Genomic DNA, 22,206 nt, shown 5'->3' with positions numbered 1-22,206 from the left:
AGAGGATTATCTGAATGGAAAGTGATTTCACTTTTTAATAAGACAAAAAGTACAATAATAGCAAACCGCATTGCTTTAAACGTCTATTAATCTGTACAGCATGTAGAGCTCTGGGATCAGGAGGTTCTTAGAGGTAGGGTTGCACAGTTTATGAAAAACCCAAAAGAGCAACAGGAAACATTCAAACAATTTTTAACCACTTCATAAAGTCTAATTTTGTTTTGTTTTTGTAACTAATTTCATTCTGTATAATTTGTGTCTTTACTTTAATGTATTTTTTGTCTGTCAGTTATCTACAAAATAGTTTAGATGAAGTGATGTGCAAATACTTCTTTCAATAATAAGGGAATTATGAATTCAATTCAAGTGAGCCTATTATAACATATAAAATATAGTATTTCTGACAAATTTCTTTATTTAATGCAGTGTTTCCCAACCCTGTTCCTTGAGGCACACTAACAGTATGTATTTTAAATGTCTCCCTTATCTGAACCATTCATTTCAGGTTTTGGAGTCTTCCAATGTTCTGATGAGTTGATTCAGGTGTATTTGATTAGTGAGAGGTTGAAAATGTGTACTGTTGGTGTGCCTCCAGGAGCAGGGTTGGGAAACACTGATTTAATGGATATGAGTTATGAATTACAGTATCGCAACACTACTTGGTATCATAATTCTTCAGCTGGTATCGTAACGTGAATTGATGGTATCTCGACAACCCTACTCAGAAGACAACATTATCATTAGTTTTTATGTATTTTTTAAAGGTAAATGAAGGTTATACAGTGTGTCGTTATTTGCAGAGCTCCTCTGCAAGTTTTGAAAGAGATCAAGCCTCAGGCAGGTAATAAAATGTAACGCAAAAGTACAGTAGCACATTATTTACTGTAAAAAGTAATGAAGAAACGCAACTAGTTACTTTTTTTGGGGAGTAACTCAATATTGTAATGCATTACTTTCTAAAGTAACTTTCCCCAACACTGTTTATTCTTTCAGAAATCATGTGATAGATTTTTCATTTATTACTTTATTTTATTTTTGTTAATAAAACAAATAAATAAACAAAATAATCTGTAAAACCATTAATAAAACAGAACATATTCTAAAAAAAAATGAAAATAATAATAATTATTACACTATTATACTTTCATTACTTTGTGGCTTAACCCATTTCTAAAGTGCTTAGTCTTTGTCACTTTTTTTTTTTCATTTGACCATGACTTTTTAAAGTCTGTTACAAAATAGTCGACGGCTTTAAGTAGAACAAAGACTATAGAATACATTTAAAGAGACTTTGAGTAGAATCTGAAAAGCAACACTGGTGTTTGACTAACTGTCCTTGAACATAAGGGCAAGTCTACAGTTTGAAACGCGTCTAAAGAGCGACATCTAGAGGCGATTAGCCAAAACAGCCGCTTCAAAACCAGAGCAAACAAAACTGGGGACTTGCGTTATATTATATTAGTCAAATACTTACTTGGTGTCAGTCAGCCATACTATAGTAAAGTGTATTATACTGTATGCGTTATAGTATTTACAGCACTTTGTTAATAAATGTTGAACCATAACTATAGTGAACTGTAGTATACCTTAGTTGTTATTACAGTAAAAACACTATAGTTTTTTCTATCTATCTATCTATCTATCTATCTATCTATCTATCTATCTATCTATCTATCTATCTATCTATCTATCTATCTATCTATCTATCTATCTATCTATCTATCTATCTATCTATCTATCTATCTATCTATCTATCTATCTATCTATCTATCTATCTATCTATCTATCTATCTATCTATCTATCTATCTATCTATCGGAGTGCAGACAAAGGATGGCTCAATAGAGGGCGCTGTCTCTATCGTCCACTTCCGAAGCTGCAGGAAGTCGGTCTGGTGCTCTATGGTGTCTGTCTGCTCATCCTCGGTGTCCATCGCGATCAAAACATTGCAGATCTGCGCTCAGCGTCCGCGCTCTTTAGCATGAGCCGAAAAAGGAACCACTGCTACATGGAAACAGGAGCGTCCTCGGAGTCCCAGGGCGCGTTTGTAGACAACGCCGGCCCGTTCAGCCGGGACGAGGAGGATTTCTCCGAGCTCGAGCCCGACGAGCAGCTGGTGTGTTCGGTGACCGAGATCACGGAGCATCTGGGCAGGAACATCACTGTGGTGCTGGAGTCTGCGCTGTCCGAGATCCGCAAGCTGGTCGGTGTGCGGATCCGTGTCCTGAAGATGGAGCTCCGCGAGAAATCCGACGAGATCGAGCTGCTCAAGGCCAAGCTAGAGTCGGCGGAGAAAGACGGGAGGGTCTCCAACTTCAGTAGCCTGGATTTCAGAAAATCCGAGCACCAGAAATACGGTGCCGAGCCGAAGAAAGCCAAAACCGGGACGCCCGTAGTGAAGAAGGAGAACATCAATGCGATCTGCGACTACCTGATGAAGGATAAGAACCAGCGCGGGGCTGCCGAAGTGGAGAGCGACCACAGCAATCAGGCCTTTGGCTCTGAACGGGACGTCCGGACCGAAGCGCAGCCGCACGGCTCTCTGAGCCTGTGGCCGGACAGCGGACCCGCGGACACCGACGCTGAGACGGACATCTTCAGCATGCTGCCATCCGCCAGTAAACGCATGTATGATTACGAGTGGATGACAGGAGTGGAACTCAACTCAGCCGAGTTTAAAGGTACCGCTTTATCACGCACTAGAAGTATACAATCATCATGTAAATATAATATTATAGACCATTTTGAGGGATGTAAACAAAAACAATGGTCCTGACGTATTTCTTGTTTTACATTTTTAACTTCTATAGCTTTAGAGAATCCAAAAAGAGCCACACATTGATAAATAATGTTATGACATTAAGTTGATTGAATTGCCTCTTGTTACAAGAAATGTTCATGAGCCAATGACATGACCACATTGAAATGGTCTATACAAACATATATTACATGCAGTATAAAAATATGAATGCATTGTAGCATGTGGCCTTTCTTTGCAACTTGCACATTTAGGATGTAGTATGCATGCATTGTAGTATAGGTATAGTTGATTATGAAATGCATGTAGTACTATTTATTATGCATGCACTATGACCTGCTTATGGCTGCATGTAGTATGCATGTATTGTCCTAAGCCTTATCATTGAATTGTATCATATATATATATATATATATATATATATATATATATATATATATATATATATATATATATATATATATCGAGAGAGAGAGAGAGAGAGAGTTTATTAAATGCCTTATTGTTGACCATTCTGCATGCAGTATGTATTAGTGAGATATAATATGCATGCATTGTCACTTATATTTGCCTATAGATTACAGTACGCATGCATAATAAATGTAGATGTGTACAGCTGTATTATGTGTATATTGTATTGTTTGTATATAGTGTGTATATGTTGCAGTATTTTGTACTCAGTAGATGCACATTTTGTATTTAACATGCATTATTTGTTGTATCGGTATAGTTGAGTGTAGTGCATATAACATGCATATTGTTGCATATAAAATGACATGCATTGCTGTAAGCATATAGTGTAATGTAATTGTGTGTTTCATTATACAAATAAATAGGGATGCTTGATATATTGGCGGCTATATCATTATCGGCCAATAAATGCTATTTTTAATGTTATAATTTAAGCTAAATTAATTAATTTCTATTGTCCTATACTTCATTAGGTGATTCTGAAACAAAATGTGAAGATGTTCCTCCCATGGATGAGGAAGATGAAAATGAAGACTCAGAAGAAGGCAGAGGAAGTCTGAGGTCAGTGTCTGACCATTTTCCTCTGGACACTCAGGGCTCCCCGCGAGAAGACAGGAGCAGCCCAGCAGAGGACAGTATGGATAGAATGGAGCCAGGTCAGTGATTTAAAACAAAGGGAATGTGGCAGTCTCATGTGAAATCTAGAATGCTGATAGGAATCGTTGTGTGTGGAGCACTTCTGAGATCAAGTTTTAATACAGTATGTTTTCTAGATTTCTGTTTTTCTGCCGTGAGTTAGGTCTGAGCAAGTTGGTTTCAGATTTTTCAAGGTAACACATATAATATAATAATCACAACTAATTCACAAAAATAAGCATATGATAGCAAATGGAAGCATATGAAAATAACCAAAATAAGCATATGATAGGGCTGTGCAATTAATCGAAAATTCAGTTTCGATTTTGACTTCTAACGATTATGAAAAAAACATTAATCGAGATAAACGATTATTGCATCACATACTGCCCCCTATCCAGTGGTACACATTTGTTGCTCTGCAAAGCTCAGTTTCACCTGAAAATGACTTAAAGCATGGTCTGTATTGTAATTTTTGCAGCATGGGATGCGCATCATTCACTGATGTACATTTGAATCATTCATGTTTTTAAAAGCGCAAAAGAGATCGCATGCTGTTGTGTGTGTGCGCTCAGACTCAGAGACGAGCAGAGTACACACATCTAATGGCCCATTTCCACTGAGTGGTACGGTTCGTTTTGGTACGCTTTTATGGCGGTTTCCACTGTCAAAAGGCGTACCGTACCACTTTTTCAGCACCCTTTCGAAAGGGTACCAAACACGAGAAAGGGTACCAACAGCCACAAAGCCATTGAGTAGAACAGAATCTACCCTGTGCCTCGTAGTTTTTTACAAGGCAGTCTGAAGCGCGAGCGGTTTCACTTTCTTCCTTGCGTTCGCTGCGCGTCTAACATTATATCTGAAATAACAAACTTCTTGAGCTCTTGATAATAACCTGTGCTTGATTATTGACGTGCTTTTGAAACCCGATCCTGTCAGGTGCTGCTGAAGATTACAGACACTGATAAGAGGTTTTCACTGACTGTAGGCTATATTTTGTGTTGTTTTGAACCTAAATACAGACGAAATGTCTGCTATATGTAGTTCTTCTGTAGTTGGTAACATATTCGAGACTGTAAATGGCTGTATGTGTTTATATATGTTCATTTATTTAGTTATTTAATATAATTACAGACGTTACAGTAGGCTGTTTCGCACTGTCATTGATCTGCAGTTATAATCAACTCATGTTCATTGAAAAGTTAGTAATAAACATTTCTACACAGGTATTTATGTGTGTGAAGCGTCTGTGTTGTGAGAAGTGCTTTTCATATGATATGTGATCGACCTGTACAGCTTTATTGTAGACATTTCCTTGAGCGAGAATGACGTCGACTAAAACTTTCTGTCATACACCACGCCCACCAAAAGGGTACCCTTGGTAGTGGAAACGCAAGCCTGATAAAGGTGACTCATACTGACCCGAACCGTACCATACCAGTCAGTGGAAACGAGCTGTAACGCCATCTTAATGCGAGCGTTTTAATGGTCAAATACATGCACATTTGTGTCAGAGTGTGGTGTTTAATGGTTATTTCTGTTAACCCTCATTTGTGTAATAAACAAACAAGTTGAGAATCAAAAGACATGTATCCGAACCGCATTGCTCTTAAAGTGACAGCGCGCAATATTACTGCTGCTGACTATTTTTATCATTAATCAAACAGCAAACGGAGAAAATTCCTCTCTGCTCTTGACTGAAGGACTTTTCTAGCTATAATTAAAGTTTTTTTTTCTTACAGTGAAGATGCTTAAAGCACAGTTTGTTTCATATTTTTATTCTATTGTATGTATTTCCCTTTCCTTTACAGGGAGGAAAATAACTGTATATATGCAGCTGAAGTCAGAATTATTAGCCCTCCTGAATTATAAGCAACCCTTTCCCCCAATTTCTGTTTAATGGAAAGATTTTTTTTCAACCCATTTTTAAACATAATAGTTTTAATAACTCATTTCTAATAACTGATTTCTTTTATCTTTGCTGTGGTGACAGCACATAATGTTTCACCACATTTTATCAAGTACACTAGTATTTTCAAGTAATACTAGTATTCAGCGTAAAGAGCGATTTAAAGGCTTAATTAGTGTAATTAGGCAAGTCATTGTGTAACAGCAGACAATCAAAGATATATATTGCTTGAGGGGGCTAATAATATTGAGCTTTCAAAATAAAATTTCTTCTCCAGAAGAAAAAGTATTATAGGAAATACTGTGAAAAATTGCTTTGTTAAACATCATTTGGGAAATAATTATAAAAAAATTCACAGGAGGGCGAATAATTTTGATCGTTTTGAATAATCGTGATTATTATTATGACCAAAATAATCGTGATTATGATTTTTCCCATAATCAAGCAGCCCTAATATATGATATATATTTTACAACTGCTCAAAAGGTGTGCATTGCATTTAAACAATCTCATTTGCTGAAGTCAGTGTGCTCAAAAGTTTGCAACCTATTTATTTTTGCATAATGTGATGTTTTTTTGGGAATTGGAGGCTGACCACTGGAGACTGACAGTAAATGTCAGTTTGGCTGTTGATTAATGTTATCTAAAATTATTTTTGGAATACAGTGTATAGATGAATCATCTACAGTGATGCCTGAAATCTGACTGGCAAGAAGAGGTGACTCACCTTTACCACCTTTGTTGTTTATTCAAACCATGTAAAAATGGATATGCTATTGTTCAAAGGTATGGGCTGCTTGTATATATGTATATGTATAGGCATATGTATATGTATATATATATATATATATATATATATATATATATATATATATATATATATATATATATATATATATATATATATATATATATATATATATGTATATGTGTGTGTATATATATATATATATATATATATATATATATATATATATATATATATATATATGCTGCTCTGAGGAATTTTTTTTTTTTAAAGCGCCGTGTAGAACGAGGTCCACGTGACAAAATAACAAACAGAGGGATTTTTATCAGAAAAGCTGAAAATGAGATACAAAACACAAACTGATTCATTAAGATGCATTTGAATGCAATAACCGCCTAATAATAGATTGTAATATTTAGCATTCACTATTTCAGCATATTCTGTTTCTGCTCTTGATTAACTGTGTAGCACAGTGATAAGTCTGCTGCTAAAATAATATCAAAAATATGACCCTATAAAGCCACCAGTAGTTATTATTATCACATGTACGTCCTGCTATAGCCTTACTTTTATCGATTTTTGTAAACTACACCGTAATTAACATTAATATGAACTGTATTTTACTGTAGGATGTTTATGCAGTATGTTACTGTATTTTAAAGTTGCTTTGTTAACATGACTCTATGATTTACAGTAAAGATCTACATACAATTCTGTAAATAAATATACTGCAAGATAAATGGTGCTGTAAATGTAAATACAGTACTTTTGCTGTAATTGATTTACAGTAAGTTACTTGCAATCCGCTGCTTGCAATTTTACAGAAATTTGTTAACAGAGCTCCTCACAAAAACAGCAGTTCAACCAGCTGTTTATGATACTGTACAAACATTTACACTGTACAAACATTATTTTTTTATAATAAGTATACTATTATGTCATGAAAACACTGGATGAAAATGAAATATGAAAATATGACTCACTATTAGTGCCGTTTCTATGCCTTTTTTTGAGCTGCTGCACTTGTTTCTGGGAGATCTTGCAGGCTTTGGGGAAAGGGAGCTTAACCGCTTCTCTAACTCCGTCCTCCTCCATTTTGACAGCCGATGTTGTGGGGTCAACACCCAATGTTGGGGGTGTAAGATCTGGATCCTGTTCAACCATGATATAAATCGGTAGAGTTTTGGGCTTGTGTAACCACTCAAAAACATGGGGTTTGCAAGCTGGAACAGGATGAGGATTTCAGTCTTGCACCATGAATTTCTCAAACGGGGAGATGTTCAATTGCTGAGACAGCCTTGAAAACACTAGAGAACTTTGGTATTTAATCACCATAAAAGCCTTGAATCACTAAAAATGCACATATTCAAACACTGAAAAGTCAAAGACACACTGATCTGTTCTACGCCACTACAACAAACCCACCAGAGATTCTCTGTGATGTACGGCTTTAAGTACACTTTTGGAATTTTGGTTCTATTCTTAGAACATGTTCTACACATCACTATGGTAACGAGCCATAACACTAAGAAATGTTTTCTTTTAAAGACCAATGACTGTGGATGTGTGCAAATGACATAAATAAAACATTCGCTGAATAAATTAATCTAAGGGACAAAAGCTGTCTTAAATAGATAATCAGTTAGACATTGATAGAACTGTAGATGAAGAAGCACAACAAATGAAACGCAAAACCACAAAACTGACATATATTGACTGAAATAATATATAAAATATTAATTGAAGTGTTCAGCTTTAATGTGATCCATTCAGCAAGACATGCATTGTAATCAGCACTTGAAGGTACATTATATTGCTCAGGACATCTGGACAAAGCCACAATAAGTGCCTCCTTTGCCATGATAAAAGGATTGTAAATAAAACAGTTTTAAAAACAAAAGAAAGCAGTTCAGTCATTTTAATAGCGGGTTCCCTTCTCAAAAAAATCCTTATTATCAGTGTTGAAACATTATCCCCCCCCCCCTTTAAACTATGAAGTTTAAAGGTGCCCTATAATGAGAATCTGGGTATACTCCACGATGGTGTTATCAAGACTTTCAGAAAAAATCAGTGTGAGACTGACAATGGTAGCCAGAAGAGAAAACGGCCTCAAATTTTTATGTATATACACACACACACACACACACACACACACACACACACACACACACACACACACACACACACACACACACACACACACACACACAGTTGAAGTCAGAATTATTAGCCCTCCTTTGATTATTTTTTTTCTTTCTTTTTTTAAATATTTCCCAAATGATTTTCACAGTATGTCTAATAATATATATATTTTTTCTTCTGGAGAAAGTCTTAATGGTTTTATTTCGGCTAGAATAAAAGCAGTTTTTAATTTTCTAAAACACATTTTTTGGTGAAAATGATTAGCCCCATTAAGCTATTTTTTTCAATAGTTAACGTAATTTACCTAGTTAAGGCTTTGAATGTCAGTTTAAGCTGTATAGAAGTGTCTTGAAAAATATCTAATCAAATAATTTTTTTAATATTTACTGTCATCATGACAAAGATACAATAAATCAGTTATTAGAAATGGGTTATTAAAACTATTATGTTTAGAAAATCTTCTCTCCGTTAAACAGAAATTGGGAAAAAAAATAGAGTTCAGAACTTTTTTCATGTAAATAAGCATTTTCTATCAGGCTCCTATAATTAAGTTCAAAAGTTTCATTTTATAGATAATGAAAGGGTTATTAGCTGGTAAATAAAATTGCTTCCCCCCCCCCCAAAAATTTCACTTTAGACAATTCTTTGGTTTTTAACAAGGTAGATTTTCTATGGAGTCAAAACCAGCTAAATCCACTTCTGCTTATATTTGACTTCAACTTTATTGTGTTTATAGTAAACATGGTTATCAACAATGGTGATAACAGAATTCCTCAACATTGACTTGGTCCATGGTTGTTAACAAGATGAAACAAAATATAAAAATTTACAAATTATATATATGTACACACAAACAGACACACGTATATGCGAATATAATGGTTTCTTCTACGTCATTCCATTAAATCACTTAAGTTTTAATAATGGAGATCAAATTATCATGCATTTGGTTCCAATGAAGAGTTTGAACCAAAATCTTTGCTGTGTTAATTAAGGCAGGGGATTGTTCCAGTCGAACAATGTCTATAAAATAGTATAATCATTGCTGAATTGACAGGAGATTAGGAGGGATCCAGGAACTGATGATTGTTTTCTTTGCAGCTGTTAATCCTAAGAAAAAGGTTCATTTTTGATTCAAAGTCTGGGTTCTTGAAGAATCATTATTAAATAGATAAAGGCACGGTTCAGGATCAATGATTATCATTTTATATTTTTTAATTTATCTTAAGTGTTCTAGAAAAGTGATTAAATCCTAAACAGCATTGATGAGATGTCAGAACTTTATTTCCTTAAACCCTCTTAATATGATACAAAAATCCTAACAGACCTCTGTATATTCTCTAGGTCAGCCATTCTCCTCCCACACCTTCATCTGCCCGTTCTGTGGCACTCTCTGCCCAGACTCCTCTTTCCTGGAGGAGCACATCAAGCTTATGCACCACGGCGAGAGCTTGCTGCAGTCCACGTCAGCTGGCTCTTCCTCTCAGGCGGAGGGTGACTCGGGTGAGGCGGGACCTGCTAGCAGGGGTGCACGTGAGAAGAAAGTGGAGGGGGGATATGAGTGCGGTGACTGTGGCCGTCACTTCAACTATTTAGGCAACCTGCGGCAGCACCAGCGCATCCACACTGGTGAGAAGCCCTTTGTTTGTCCTGAGTGTGGAGAGCGTTTTCGGCACACCGCGCGACTTAAGAGCCACCGCCTGAGTCACAGCGGAGCCCAAAGTCCTTTTCCTTGCCCACAATGTGGAAAGGGATTCCCAGTGCTGTCCGGACTTAAACGGCACCAGCGCGTGCATACAGGAGAGAGTCCGTACGCTTGTCCTCAGTGCGGCCGCAGGTTTAAAGAGCTAGGCAATTTATACACGCACATGCGCATTCACAGCGGTGCTACGCCCTACACCTGCTACCAGTGTGGGCGGAGCTTCAGACATCTGGGCACCTATAAGAGTCACCGCTGTATGCCAGCCACACAGATGCCCAGTGAACACAGTCCGCCGTGGGCACAAGAAGACAAGGTGCAAACTGGGTAATAGCCATGTTCGCTTAAAAACGGTTCATTTTCTGGTTCAGGATCAATTTCGTATTCAAGTTAGTAAATGGAAACTTGCTGCTTGTTAAATGTTTTTGTTTTTTTTAAACATTTGCAATAATATCTTCCAACGTTAACCTTAGAAATGTTTGAGTGTCCATGCGCAGTGATTTAAGTTGACACTAAACATAATTTGATGTGTTTTAATTCTTTTTTTAGATGTTTCAGAATATCTGAACTATATAGCAGCTCGCCAAAGGCATATTAACCAAGCAAAATATGCCTTATGAAAATTTATTTAACTAGTGATTTTTTTTCCCTTATTTGATAAATAATGTTTTAATTATAATAAATCTGTTGATTCGAGCATTAGCGCTTTCACCCCAAACAAAAAGTACCATGATTGTAATACAATAATACGTAGACACATTGTTTTGACTTATTATTGCCGTATTCATCTACATATTTACACTACTGCTCAAAAGGTTTTGAAGGAAGTCTTTTACGCTTTTGTTTGACTGAAAATACAGTAAAAACTGTAACCCATTTTAATGTATTATAAAATGTAAATTATTCCTGTAGTGCAAAGCTCAATGTGGTTCAGCATCATTACTCCAGCCTTCAGTGTCACTTGATCCTTCAGGAATCATAATAATATGCTGATGTGGTGCTCGAGAAACATTTCTTACTATGTCAGTGTTGAAAACAGTTGTGCTGATTCTTTTTTTAGTTTTGTGGAAGCGGTGGTATATTTTAATAAATGTTTTGTAAAAAATATCTTTATTGCATCTTTTGATCAGCTTGCTTAATGAGTTTGGTAATTAACTATGGTTTTGCTTCACTTACCATAATTTAACTATGGTTTTTGAGGTAAAACTGTAATTATGCAAACATTAATCAATGGATACTACACACAAAAAAATAAACCAGTTAATTTTCAAGTCTTAAGTAACATTAATGTAAAAAAAACTTAAAACTTACCTTACTTTTGAACAGTAGTGTACTTTAAAGAATACATTGGTATGTGTCCAATCAAGTTATTAGTATCCAATAATGAAGTCTGTGAAAATTAAGACAAAACAGTAAGTTTTGTATCTTTGTTACTTGCTAATAATTGCTAAATGTTATTAGCATCACTTAGCAAGTTAGCTAATTATCTACCACATTTTAGCAATTGGGAATTGGTTCAGCAACGTAAAAACACGATATTTATAAGCCAAGCAGTATAAAATACATTATTTTAACGTAATATATGAAAAATATGTCACAAACCTTCAGTCACGAGTGGATCTGTAGAGGTGCCATTTTGAGCGCAAAAATGCTGCCATCGAGTGGAGGATTTCTGTTACTGCATCAGTTTCATTGGAACGGTTGAACTCCAGTTATTAATTTTGTTGCCATAATGTGGTCACATTGTTCATTTCTTCCTTTTTTAATGTTTTAGTTTATATAGATACACCTGTATGTTAAAAACTTTTATTTTTGGGTGGGACATACACATGAAAGAAACAATTTGAGGGGATATACACCTGGACGAAACAACAAGACTAAAAATCTGAAATTAATGATAATATAAACAATACATCAGATTTTTTAGCCCATTGTGCTCAAGTTAGCCAGGATAATATGCATTAAATAGCACATAAACATGGTAATTTCTCAGTAATAACTTTGTTCAAGGCAACCTGAACTGTAACTAATAAATTCTCTTCAAGATATAGCTCTAGTTGTTTATGTATTTGTAAGCAGTTGTTGACATTATGACATGCTATCAAAGCACATTAAAATAATACTTGTGTATGAATTGTGACGCGTTTGTGCTTTTAACCTGCCTTATACATTGCAGTGGAGCTTTTGTATAAGGTTGAAAACGTCTGTAAATGTCTCTGTTTGTATGAGATGATGTGACATTTTGAGAGAACATGTATGGCAGGAGAGACTGAAAGAAGTGTTTTTCTTTATTAGAGGGTGACAAGTCTCCATCAGTAATCACGACGCCTTAATAACACACTGCCTGCTCTACTTGTCATTTCTCCAGGAGATTGCAGGGCTGTGTGTGAGACTGAAAACACTGAGACGCAACACATTCTTGCGCAGATGCCACAAAAGTAGACTTCACAAAGTGAGTTTTAGAGTATGAAATAGAAGAAAATGCCTTTGTACATACTTGGGTTAATCATACAGTATGGGTGAAATAAATTGTCCATTTAACCTTTTAACTTGCAGTCTCAGAAAAAAAATACTGGGACTGATTTACTTGGTTATATTTTATTCCTGACACCATTTTAAGCTCATTATTTGTATGTTTTAAGGATTTCCTATGCATGATAGGTCAACCAAGCAGTTACAATGCCGGTTAAATCATTATATTGTGCCACTAACATTTGGAGCACTTAATTTGATCTGTTTGTCAACAAGACATTTTTATTCATCTAAAACATGAGTACAGTTTTTGTATAATCACTTATTCATTTATATAAGCGCATGTTGGAAGTATGTTCTTTCATTTTTTTAAATAAATTGATTTGTTACGCTGAAAGATGTACGATTATTTTACCCATATTTTGACTTTTTCACAAAAGTTAGTTGAAACAGAATCCTTATGTGTCCTTATTAACACTTTAAAAAACTTTTTGGCTATCTAATTCTCTTAAATTTTGGCGAAAAAGGGAAATTATTCCACTCTTATACATAATCATTGACATACATTGTTAAATACAAATTCAAAATCTTTACAAAAAATTTACAAAAAAGCTGCTTAGCATGTTTACAAAATATTGATTTTGTTTTTCATTGAAAAAAGTTGTTTTAAAATCCTCAGAATGAAGAATGCTTAGTTGTAATCACATCTGATGCTGGTAAATAAATATGATTTTCTAAAAGCAGAAAAACTATTCATATCATGCTTTTCTTTCTGTTTTGTGTCAGATGTTTGTGTCTTTTAAGGACTCACACTACTGGTCAAAGGTTTGGGGCCAGTTTTATAATTTTTTCATGTTTTTTAAGAAAATTATTCTGCTCATCAAGGCAGCATTAAATGTAAAAAACTGGTCAATTGTTAAATATTTATTACAATTTTAAATAATTGTTTTTTTATTGTACGTAGTTTCAAATGAAGTTATTACTCCAGTCGTTATTACTTTTATTACTATTACCATTAATAATAATAATAAAAATAATAATTAATATTAGAATGATTTCTGAAGGATCATGTGACTGAAGACTGAAGTAATGAAGCTGAAAATTCATTTTTAAAATCTTTGGAATAAATGATTAAATTAAATTATAAACTACTTTTGAACAGTGTAGTGAAATAACATTTCACAATTTTACAATTTGTACTGGGTTTTTGCAGCCTTGGTGAGCAGGAGAAGCTTATTTTAAAACATTTAAAAATCATACTGATCCCAAACTTTTGACTGGTAGTGTATGTGTACCTTTTAAATGCACAGTTCACCCAAAATAAAGAATTTCATAATTTACTCATTCTCTATTTGTTTCTAACCTGTTTAAATTGGAGTAACAAAGCCGAAATTCCACACTCAAAAATTAAGGTACAAAAACTATCACAAAAACACTTTTGTGCCTTAAAGGAACATTTTTGTACCTTTAGTGTGTACTTTTGTACCTTTAAGGTCCTACGAGGTACACATTTGTAATTTTTTCGGTATAAATGTGTACCTTTAAGGGACAAATGTGGACCTGATTGGTATAAAAGTGTACCTTTTGAAAAAGTACCACACCAGTGATGGCTTTTGTACCTTGTGTGTAATTTCTGCTTTTTTTTGTTGCTCCAACAAATTTGTACTGTTTTGTAATATATAATATAATGTAATGTGTGTATTTATATATGCTGGAAAGAAAAGCAGCCATTGTCTTCAATGGTATTTTATTTTGTTCCTACTATGGATGTCAAAGTTTGCTGGTTTCCAACATTCATCAGAATATCTTCAACAAGAAATTTGTGAAAGTTTACAACCGCAGAGTGTGAGCAAATGATGAAATGTAAATTTTTTGCGTTGAACTATCCCTTTAAATTGATGATCGTTAGAAGCACAATATAATATGCGTTCTGTGTATATAGTAATACAGACACCATAATGCGACATCTCGTTCTTGATTCATATTTATAACTTTGTAAATATTCATATGGCACAACTTTTATCAGTCTTCAAAAAGAACATTTCACCTTTAGCATGAAAAAGAGAGAACATTTCATTTGAGTGTTTCTGTACTTAAAACACTGAAAACCTGCACCAGTACATTTTCATTAGTTGCGGGGATAAGCAGCGGCTTACAGCTGCATTACAGACACACTGTCCAACCCCAGGGCCTTTACTATGGAGCCACAGGGAATTTTTGAACACCTGAAGTGAAGACAGTCTAATTTTACCCATCCTCATGAGAGCATGTCTGGGCTGTTTGCTTTAGACACAATGGCTAAGCAGATTTATCATTGAACAAATAGCAACAATATTAAAGAAAACTTCACGTAATATCACACTTAGAGAACCGGAATGAGAACAAGTACATAAATGAGTTTTTCACACTTCAGAACTGTCATCTTTTTTTTTTTTTTATTAAATTAGGGGCAAAGCAATGTTTCATATTTGTGTTTCTAGAAGTTTTTTTTTAAAGTTATTTATTTTTATCTTATCTGGACAAGCAACGATCCACTTACTGAAAGAATAGTTCATCCTTTGACTTTCATAGTATTGTGTTTTGTCCAAAAACTGTTAACAGAAGAAAGAAATTTATACAGGTTTGGATCAACTTTAAACCACAGTTAATTCCAGGGAAATTAACAGGAAAATAGCAACAACAATCACAATAACATTTTTAATCCACCCATCCACCAAACCTTTTCAACAGTCCATAAATGAAATCTTATGTTTCAATAAGATCAATTAACTAAGTTAAATGATCTTTTATTTACATTGTCTCAATGAGACAAACTTATTTAGTTTTTTTTACTGTAAAAAAAGTTGACAACTTATAATTTTAAGGCATTTGCAGCACAGCTTTTTTTTTGTTGTTTTTTGAGTTGACTTAAAAAAAGCTCTGCAGCAAGTTGCCTTACAATCTTAAGTTATCAACTTTTTTTTTTACACTGTAGGTCATACAGCTGTAATAGTAATTTGAACTCAACTTCAGTAGGTTTTCAAACTTAAATAAAATGTCAAAAACTTTAAATACATTTTGGCAATTTATTTACACATTGATATTTGCCTTAAAAAAACCTTTTAAAATAGATTTCAAAGTAAAAGTTTTTGATAATTATATTGTTAACTCACAAAAAAAAAAAACACTACATTTTTATGAAACAATGACTGTGCATGTTTGTGAGAGAGAGGAATATGGGGCGGCTTGTGTCAAGAAATTTGATTGATGACGGCCACGCCCCTTTTAGGCGGGACTTCCTGTTTAAGCCCCGCCCCTTTTTAATATACATTTAATAATTCCGGTAATTAGATTCTTATCAGTTTAATTAAAATAATAATTCCGGTAATTAGATTCTTATCAGTTTAATTAAATGAATAATTCCGGTAATTAAATTATAATTCCGGTAATTAAATTATAATTCCGGTAATTATATTCTTATCAGTTTAATTAAATTATTATTAATTCCTGTAATTAATTCTTAATTGTAATATTAATTTAAAAATAGATATTATAATATTAATAATTAGATTTTAATCAAATGAAATAAAATATATCAACCGTTATTAAAACCATATTTTAATTATTGTACTACATTATATTATATTTTAATTATTGTACTACATTATATTATATTTTAATTATTGTAATACATTATATTATATTTTAATTATTGTACTACATTATATTATATTTTAATTATTGTACTACATTATATTATATTTTAATTATTGTACTACATTATATTATATTTTAATTATTGTACTACATTATATTATATTTTAATTATTGTACTACATTATATTATATTTTAAGTATTGCAATAAACTATTTATAATTATATACTATTATACACTATTATATTATACTAATATATTTTATTATATTTTAATATAAATAATAAACTATTAGTATCTCCCACCTGGTCTTGCCTGCGCTCTGGTATGGCTCTGTGTGTGTGTGTGTGTGTGTGTGTGTGTGTGTGTGTCTCTGGTACGGGTGTTGGGCTGGGTCTTGGTAATTTGAAGACGTTTGAAGACTGCATGTGAAAGATAGAAGACATATCTGATGACTGTTACAATGCAATCGCTATATGCTACTATTTGATAAGAGAACGTAATGGTTGCGCTTGTTTAATAAACGCGAACGTCCGCTTACATGGCTATCAGTCAGTGAGGCTCTTACCGGCTGTTTAGGCATGGGTGTGTCTGTGTGTGAGCGATGATAAGGTAAACTTATCCTTTAGACAGCATCCCGTCAACTATTTGTGAAAGATATATATCAGAAATGGAGCATGTATCTGATTGATATGTTGATAGGTGATTAGAAAGTGTGCTGATATTGCATATCTATACATTCACATGCAGCCAACTGTGTGCATGTGTGTGTGTGTGTGTGTATGCCTGGGTCTGGTTGTGTCTGCTTGAATTCACGACGCAGTATTTAATGAATCTGCCTTTATTATTGCTCATTAATAGGTTATGTTGTTTTCACATTATTACTACATTAAACTAATACATATTTTAAGACAGACAAAAGACCATCAGTCATATGATTTTAATGTATCTTTTATCGAAACCATCTAATTAAAATATATTAACAATAATAATCCAGCAAATAACAAATCTTAATATGTATTGACGTCAAATTATCACACCTTGTAAAACAATTTATCTAAAAATGTAACTGTTGGTTGAAAAACACAGATGTAAATTCCAGTTGTCTTTGTGATTAATGAAAAGTTTTATTATGAAAAACATTTTAAGCTGAATTTTTTTCTTTTGACTAACACATTTTCAGTATATTTACATGCATGTTCTGTATTTTATGGCACACATTGTAGTATAATTAATCTAAAAACGTAATGTTTTGCACACTGGTCATCACTGGTGTAGATTTGAAAATAAATGATTTAAAATAAAAGATTTACTAAAAGGTCTTATCAGTCTTTAGACAGTATTGTTATTTCAGTTTGAAAAGGTAAATAAAATGTATTACTCATAGTAATTGTACTGCTCACAATTGAAGCCAGGCAACTTAGTTACGGAATTTTAGATTCAAACTGATTGGAATTCTTTAAAAATTCTTGATAATATAAAGAGAAATATAGAGATTATTCCGAATATAAAACAAAAATATAAACAAAAATGATTTTCAGTTTATCTAAAAACAGTACAGCTCCATCCCTTAGTTACCTTTACTTTATGGTCTACAGTAAAATGTATTTGTTTATCTACTGGATCCACCATTTATATGTTCACATAACAGTGTTAAATCAAGTAAGCCTACAAATTTGTCAAAATTATTCAAGTTTAAAGGTAGTTCTTGAAAGTAGACAGAGCAAATGATGCTTTTCTTTTACCATTAGATTTAGATGAATTAAGATTATTGATACTACACACATTTTGTAGTGAGTGTATATGTTTCTTTAAATTGAAGGTTTTTCATTGACATACACATTTTCAACTGAACAATCTAAAATCGAACAATGTTTATTTTTTTTCACTCTGAATATAAAACGTTATCACACGGAAAAGTGATGTTTAAAAAACTATTCATTTAACTTAACGCATGACTAGAGTTTTGTTTTTACAAGCCAGAAACATTGAGCTAATTCAAGCTTTTGATTTTGCACTCTGTTGCACTTTTTCAACACAAAATGTAAGCTTTTTATGCATCTGCTAAAAATCTGTAATTTTGAGCCACTGTCAGAGTTTGTAAGTTACAAAGCATACATGTTTTTAAAACTGTCAGTTCTCAAAAGTTACTTAACGTTTCTTCTGGAGTTTTTAAGAACAACATTGCAGGGGCTTCGTCAAACATAAAGATACATTTCAAACATTAGATTCATACTGACACACAAGTCTTTGCAAAATTTAAGAGAGAAAATCACTAAGAAAAAGATTAAAACAAGAATAGTTTCATTTGGGGGGAAAAAGTCGTGATATGAAATACATTGGTTACACCAATATGGTCTAATGGTTAGAATTTCTGGGTTTTATGATATGGGAATATTTTTAAACTCTAATTTGTCCCAAGTAACATTAATAACAACACTTAGCCACAGTTATTTGTATCGTAGTTGAATGCTACACGCTATACTGTCAACAAAGCACATTAATATCAAAGAGTAAATACATTTTATTTTAAGAATACTTTGCAGTAAACTTTAATGAATGAATTTTATCAATCTTTTAATGCAGAATGTTTTTGAAACATTTAATTATGTTTTATGACCACTGTCATCTGACCAAATTATTTGACCTAATTCAAGCGACTGTTTTCTGTTGCACTTTTTAACACAAAATGTCTTTGCAAACTTTTTGCATATGTGTTAAAACTCTCAAAGCATCTGTTATGATGCATACAGTAAAAGACACAATAACCATTTCTACTGTCAATGATATTTTGTTGTCTAATTCTTCACAATATGTTTTCCCAAGAACTATGAATCTACAAAACTAAATTGAATACTTGCCACTAAATCTGCATTAATATCTTTTTGCGACAGTGTCTAAGGTACAGTGTATTAGAACTGTATTCTTTTCAACTGTCGTAAAGGTTTGAGTTGTAAATGTTTTGGTTTTAAACCAGAGACAACCAACAATATTATGTATACCTTTTGTTCATACAGTTTTTCAAATGAATGAGAAATTATGAAATTGTACGTCAGTACTTCTAGATTTAAAACTAAATTGGGTGACAGTTTTTAGTTTGTCTTTCTAAACTGACTACAAAACCGTTACACGTTAGAACTGTGTGTTATTAGGGGTGTCTTAAACGTCAACCAACTTTAATAAATGATCTACAGTTTATACCTTTATGCTTTAAACAAGTAACCACTCTTTGACACACTATGCAACTTTTAAATTTTCTAATATTTAAATATACATTTGGCATAAATACAGGTCTTAAATCAATTTCGACAATGTTTCTATGATTTGTTTCATGCCATCATGTTTTGCATCTTAGCTCATTTTCTAACTTTTTTACAGTAAAGGCATAGACTCTTTTCAGAACAAGCAATAGGTAATTTAAACCGCTAGACTTTGAATGCACCAATTAACACATGGCCACTCTTGCAAGTTTACTTTAAGTTATAACGTTTGTATGTAAACCTGATCCTGTGTATGTAAACCACCTATGACTAGGTGGGGTAATGAAATGCCAAGCAGGTTATTCTTTTCTTTATAAATGCTTGTAGAATTTAAAATCTACTTAGTTACATTAAAACATTTTAGTTGTTTAACACAAAATCATAAGTTTACTTAAGCTGATAAACTTTCTATTTCGAGCAAATATACACTGAAATAGAGTAGTACATAATGAACAAACATGGATTGCATAATCATAAAGACAAATCAACTAAAAAAATATATATATATGTTTATACAGTCATACATTGAAGAAAAACAGGGAACACCAGAACACTGTAACGACATTACTGAATATCTAACCAGCAAAGAAATTCTACTAAAAGCATTCTGTCGTGTTCAAGAATGTGGTTGGTCAAAACTTCTACAATCTCAGCAATATTTGCTATTTTGTTTTGTGAAAGCAGTGACACACAAATATCTGTTATATATGTAGACATGCATAGAACCTGCGTTACTCCCATCTCATCACTCCATCCAGTCAGCACCTCAAGAATTTTTGTAATGGTTGCACAGACAGCACCACTGCTACGAACACACAGGTGAGTCAATTGATTTATCGTATCGGCCCATGAGTTTAAGGCACCTCTCACAACATCCATTTCTCTCTTGAGATTTTTCACACGTTTGCCATCTCCTGTACAATCATGATTAGAATCACACGCATCATTGATGATCCTCTCCAGAAGAAAGACCATACGGTCCCTATAATGCTGTTTAAACATGTCGTCCACAATAGACCTCATTTGACAATCAAAAGCAGGGTCGCACTTGCACTCAGGCCTTTCATGCGCATCAGAGTCAGCATTTTGAGAACAATAGCAATCCGCCATCTTTGCAAGGGGCTGTCAGAAGAAATCAGAAAATAATTTTTTAGAAAACGTTTTTTTGTTTAATCACAATACAAAGTTTGTACCATATTCTGTGTAGAACATATGCAGTAGTACCTTTAAGATGCTGCTGGTGTCCTTAAGCAGCAATAGTTCAGTCCTAATAGCTTAGTGCAAACAAGACCAAAGGTAGTCCTCAAAGTTAGTACATTTTTATGTCTTTAATCTCCTTTTTACTCCTGATCAATGGGTTCTTGTAGAAAGTTCTGGGGTCGGTGACTGTGCCCAAAAGCATAAATCCTTGGTAGCTAGAAGTAATAATGGGCGCTTTATCTACACATTCAATCAGGTCCGCCTTCACTTACTGGGGCGGTACTATGAACATCTGCCATGGTGTCATAAAAGTCATGAATAAACATTTAGTTAACATCTTTTATTTAAGACGTAGGCGTGATGATGTAGGGATACCTATTTTGATTAAACAAAATAAAAAATACAGGATCATACCGTAAATATATTCACAATGAAATATTTTAGAGAACTAATATTATAGAATTTTATATTTCATGGAGGTTTTAGGTTGACAAAATATAATGCTTAGCCGAAGACATTTCAAAACTGGTTGCCATACAAATGGACAATCAAATAAATTTGAATGTTTTTACGCAAATATGTACACGCTTTTCAACATTATTCTGCAGTCTGAATTGTTCATTATAGTTGTTTATTTGGTTTCCTATTAGGGCTCAAAGCAGTCACATATTTAATTGAAAATTTGCTTATTTCATGATAGTGTTCTTTTTAAAAGAATTAAGAATTGAGAAGAAATACGCTTACATCTACACATACATATTCATTTTGGAATTAAAAATGTAACGATACAAGACACGCTATTTATTTTAAGGGAAATATACTTGTAAGAAAATACAATAACATTTATGAAATGACCCATATTTCATAACTTATTGCAATGCCTTTGAGGTAAAGAAAGAGAGAGTTTAAGAGCAGTTATCCATAATTGGTTATTAGATTAAAGTTTTTTTTAAAAAGTCGAGTTTGGTTAAAAATCTAGGCCTACTTAAATTGGATCTGTTAAAACATAAAGAAGTTAAAGTTATGCAGTATACGTTCTGGTGACATATAAACATTCACTTTATTATCACTATAGTATAGATAATCTACGAGTACCAACATTCACCAATTTGATACAAACTGTACCAAAACTGTTTCATATGTTTGTTGCTGAGTAGCAATAAGTATTTTTGTTTTATTTCTATGTTATGTGATACTAAATCTATTTTCAGACCTATCATTTTAGTGATATACTTATAATAAAGTTGAAAAAACAAGATAATAAATTTAGTTAGACA

The 22,206-nt window shown here is 33.3% G+C and overlaps 1 protein-coding gene across 1 annotated transcript; it reads left to right on the top strand.

The window, feature by feature from the left end:
* The first annotated feature begins 1,826 nt into the window (after nt 1-1,826).
* Nucleotides 1,827-13,592, top strand: znf16l (zinc finger protein 16 like). The gene is made up of 3 exons (XM_056461133.1): nt 1,827-2,680; nt 3,702-3,884; nt 10,008-13,592. Exons 1-3 carry the CDS (start codon nt 1,981-1,983, stop codon nt 10,691-10,693), a joined length of 1,569 nt encoding a protein of 522 aa, XP_056317108.1. The 5' UTR covers nt 1,827-1,980; the 3' UTR covers nt 10,694-13,592.
* Nucleotides 13,593-22,206: the final 8,614 nt, after the last annotated feature.

This window comes from Danio aesculapii, chromosome 7 (genome assembly GCF_903798145.1).
Source record: "Danio aesculapii chromosome 7, fDanAes4.1, whole genome shotgun sequence".
Taxonomy (NCBI): Eukaryota; Metazoa; Chordata; class Actinopteri; order Cypriniformes; family Danionidae; genus Danio; species Danio aesculapii.
The sequence above is the reverse complement of the archived record's forward strand: the minus strand, read 5'-3'. Positions and strand labels throughout refer to the sequence as shown.

Bases quoted from the DNA above. Each gene is read 5' to 3' on its own strand.
- znf16l (XM_056461133.1), top strand. From the start codon at position 1,981: ATGAGCCGAAAAAGGAACCACTGCTACATGGAAACAGGAGCGTCCTCG. The intron at 2,681-3,701 runs GTACCGCTTTAT...ATACTTCATTAG, and splicing joins CAACTCAGCCGAGTTTAAAG to GTGATTCTGAAACAAAATGT. The intron at 3,885-10,007 runs GTCAGTGATTTA...TATATTCTCTAG, and splicing joins TATGGATAGAATGGAGCCAG to GTCAGCCATTCTCCTCCCAC.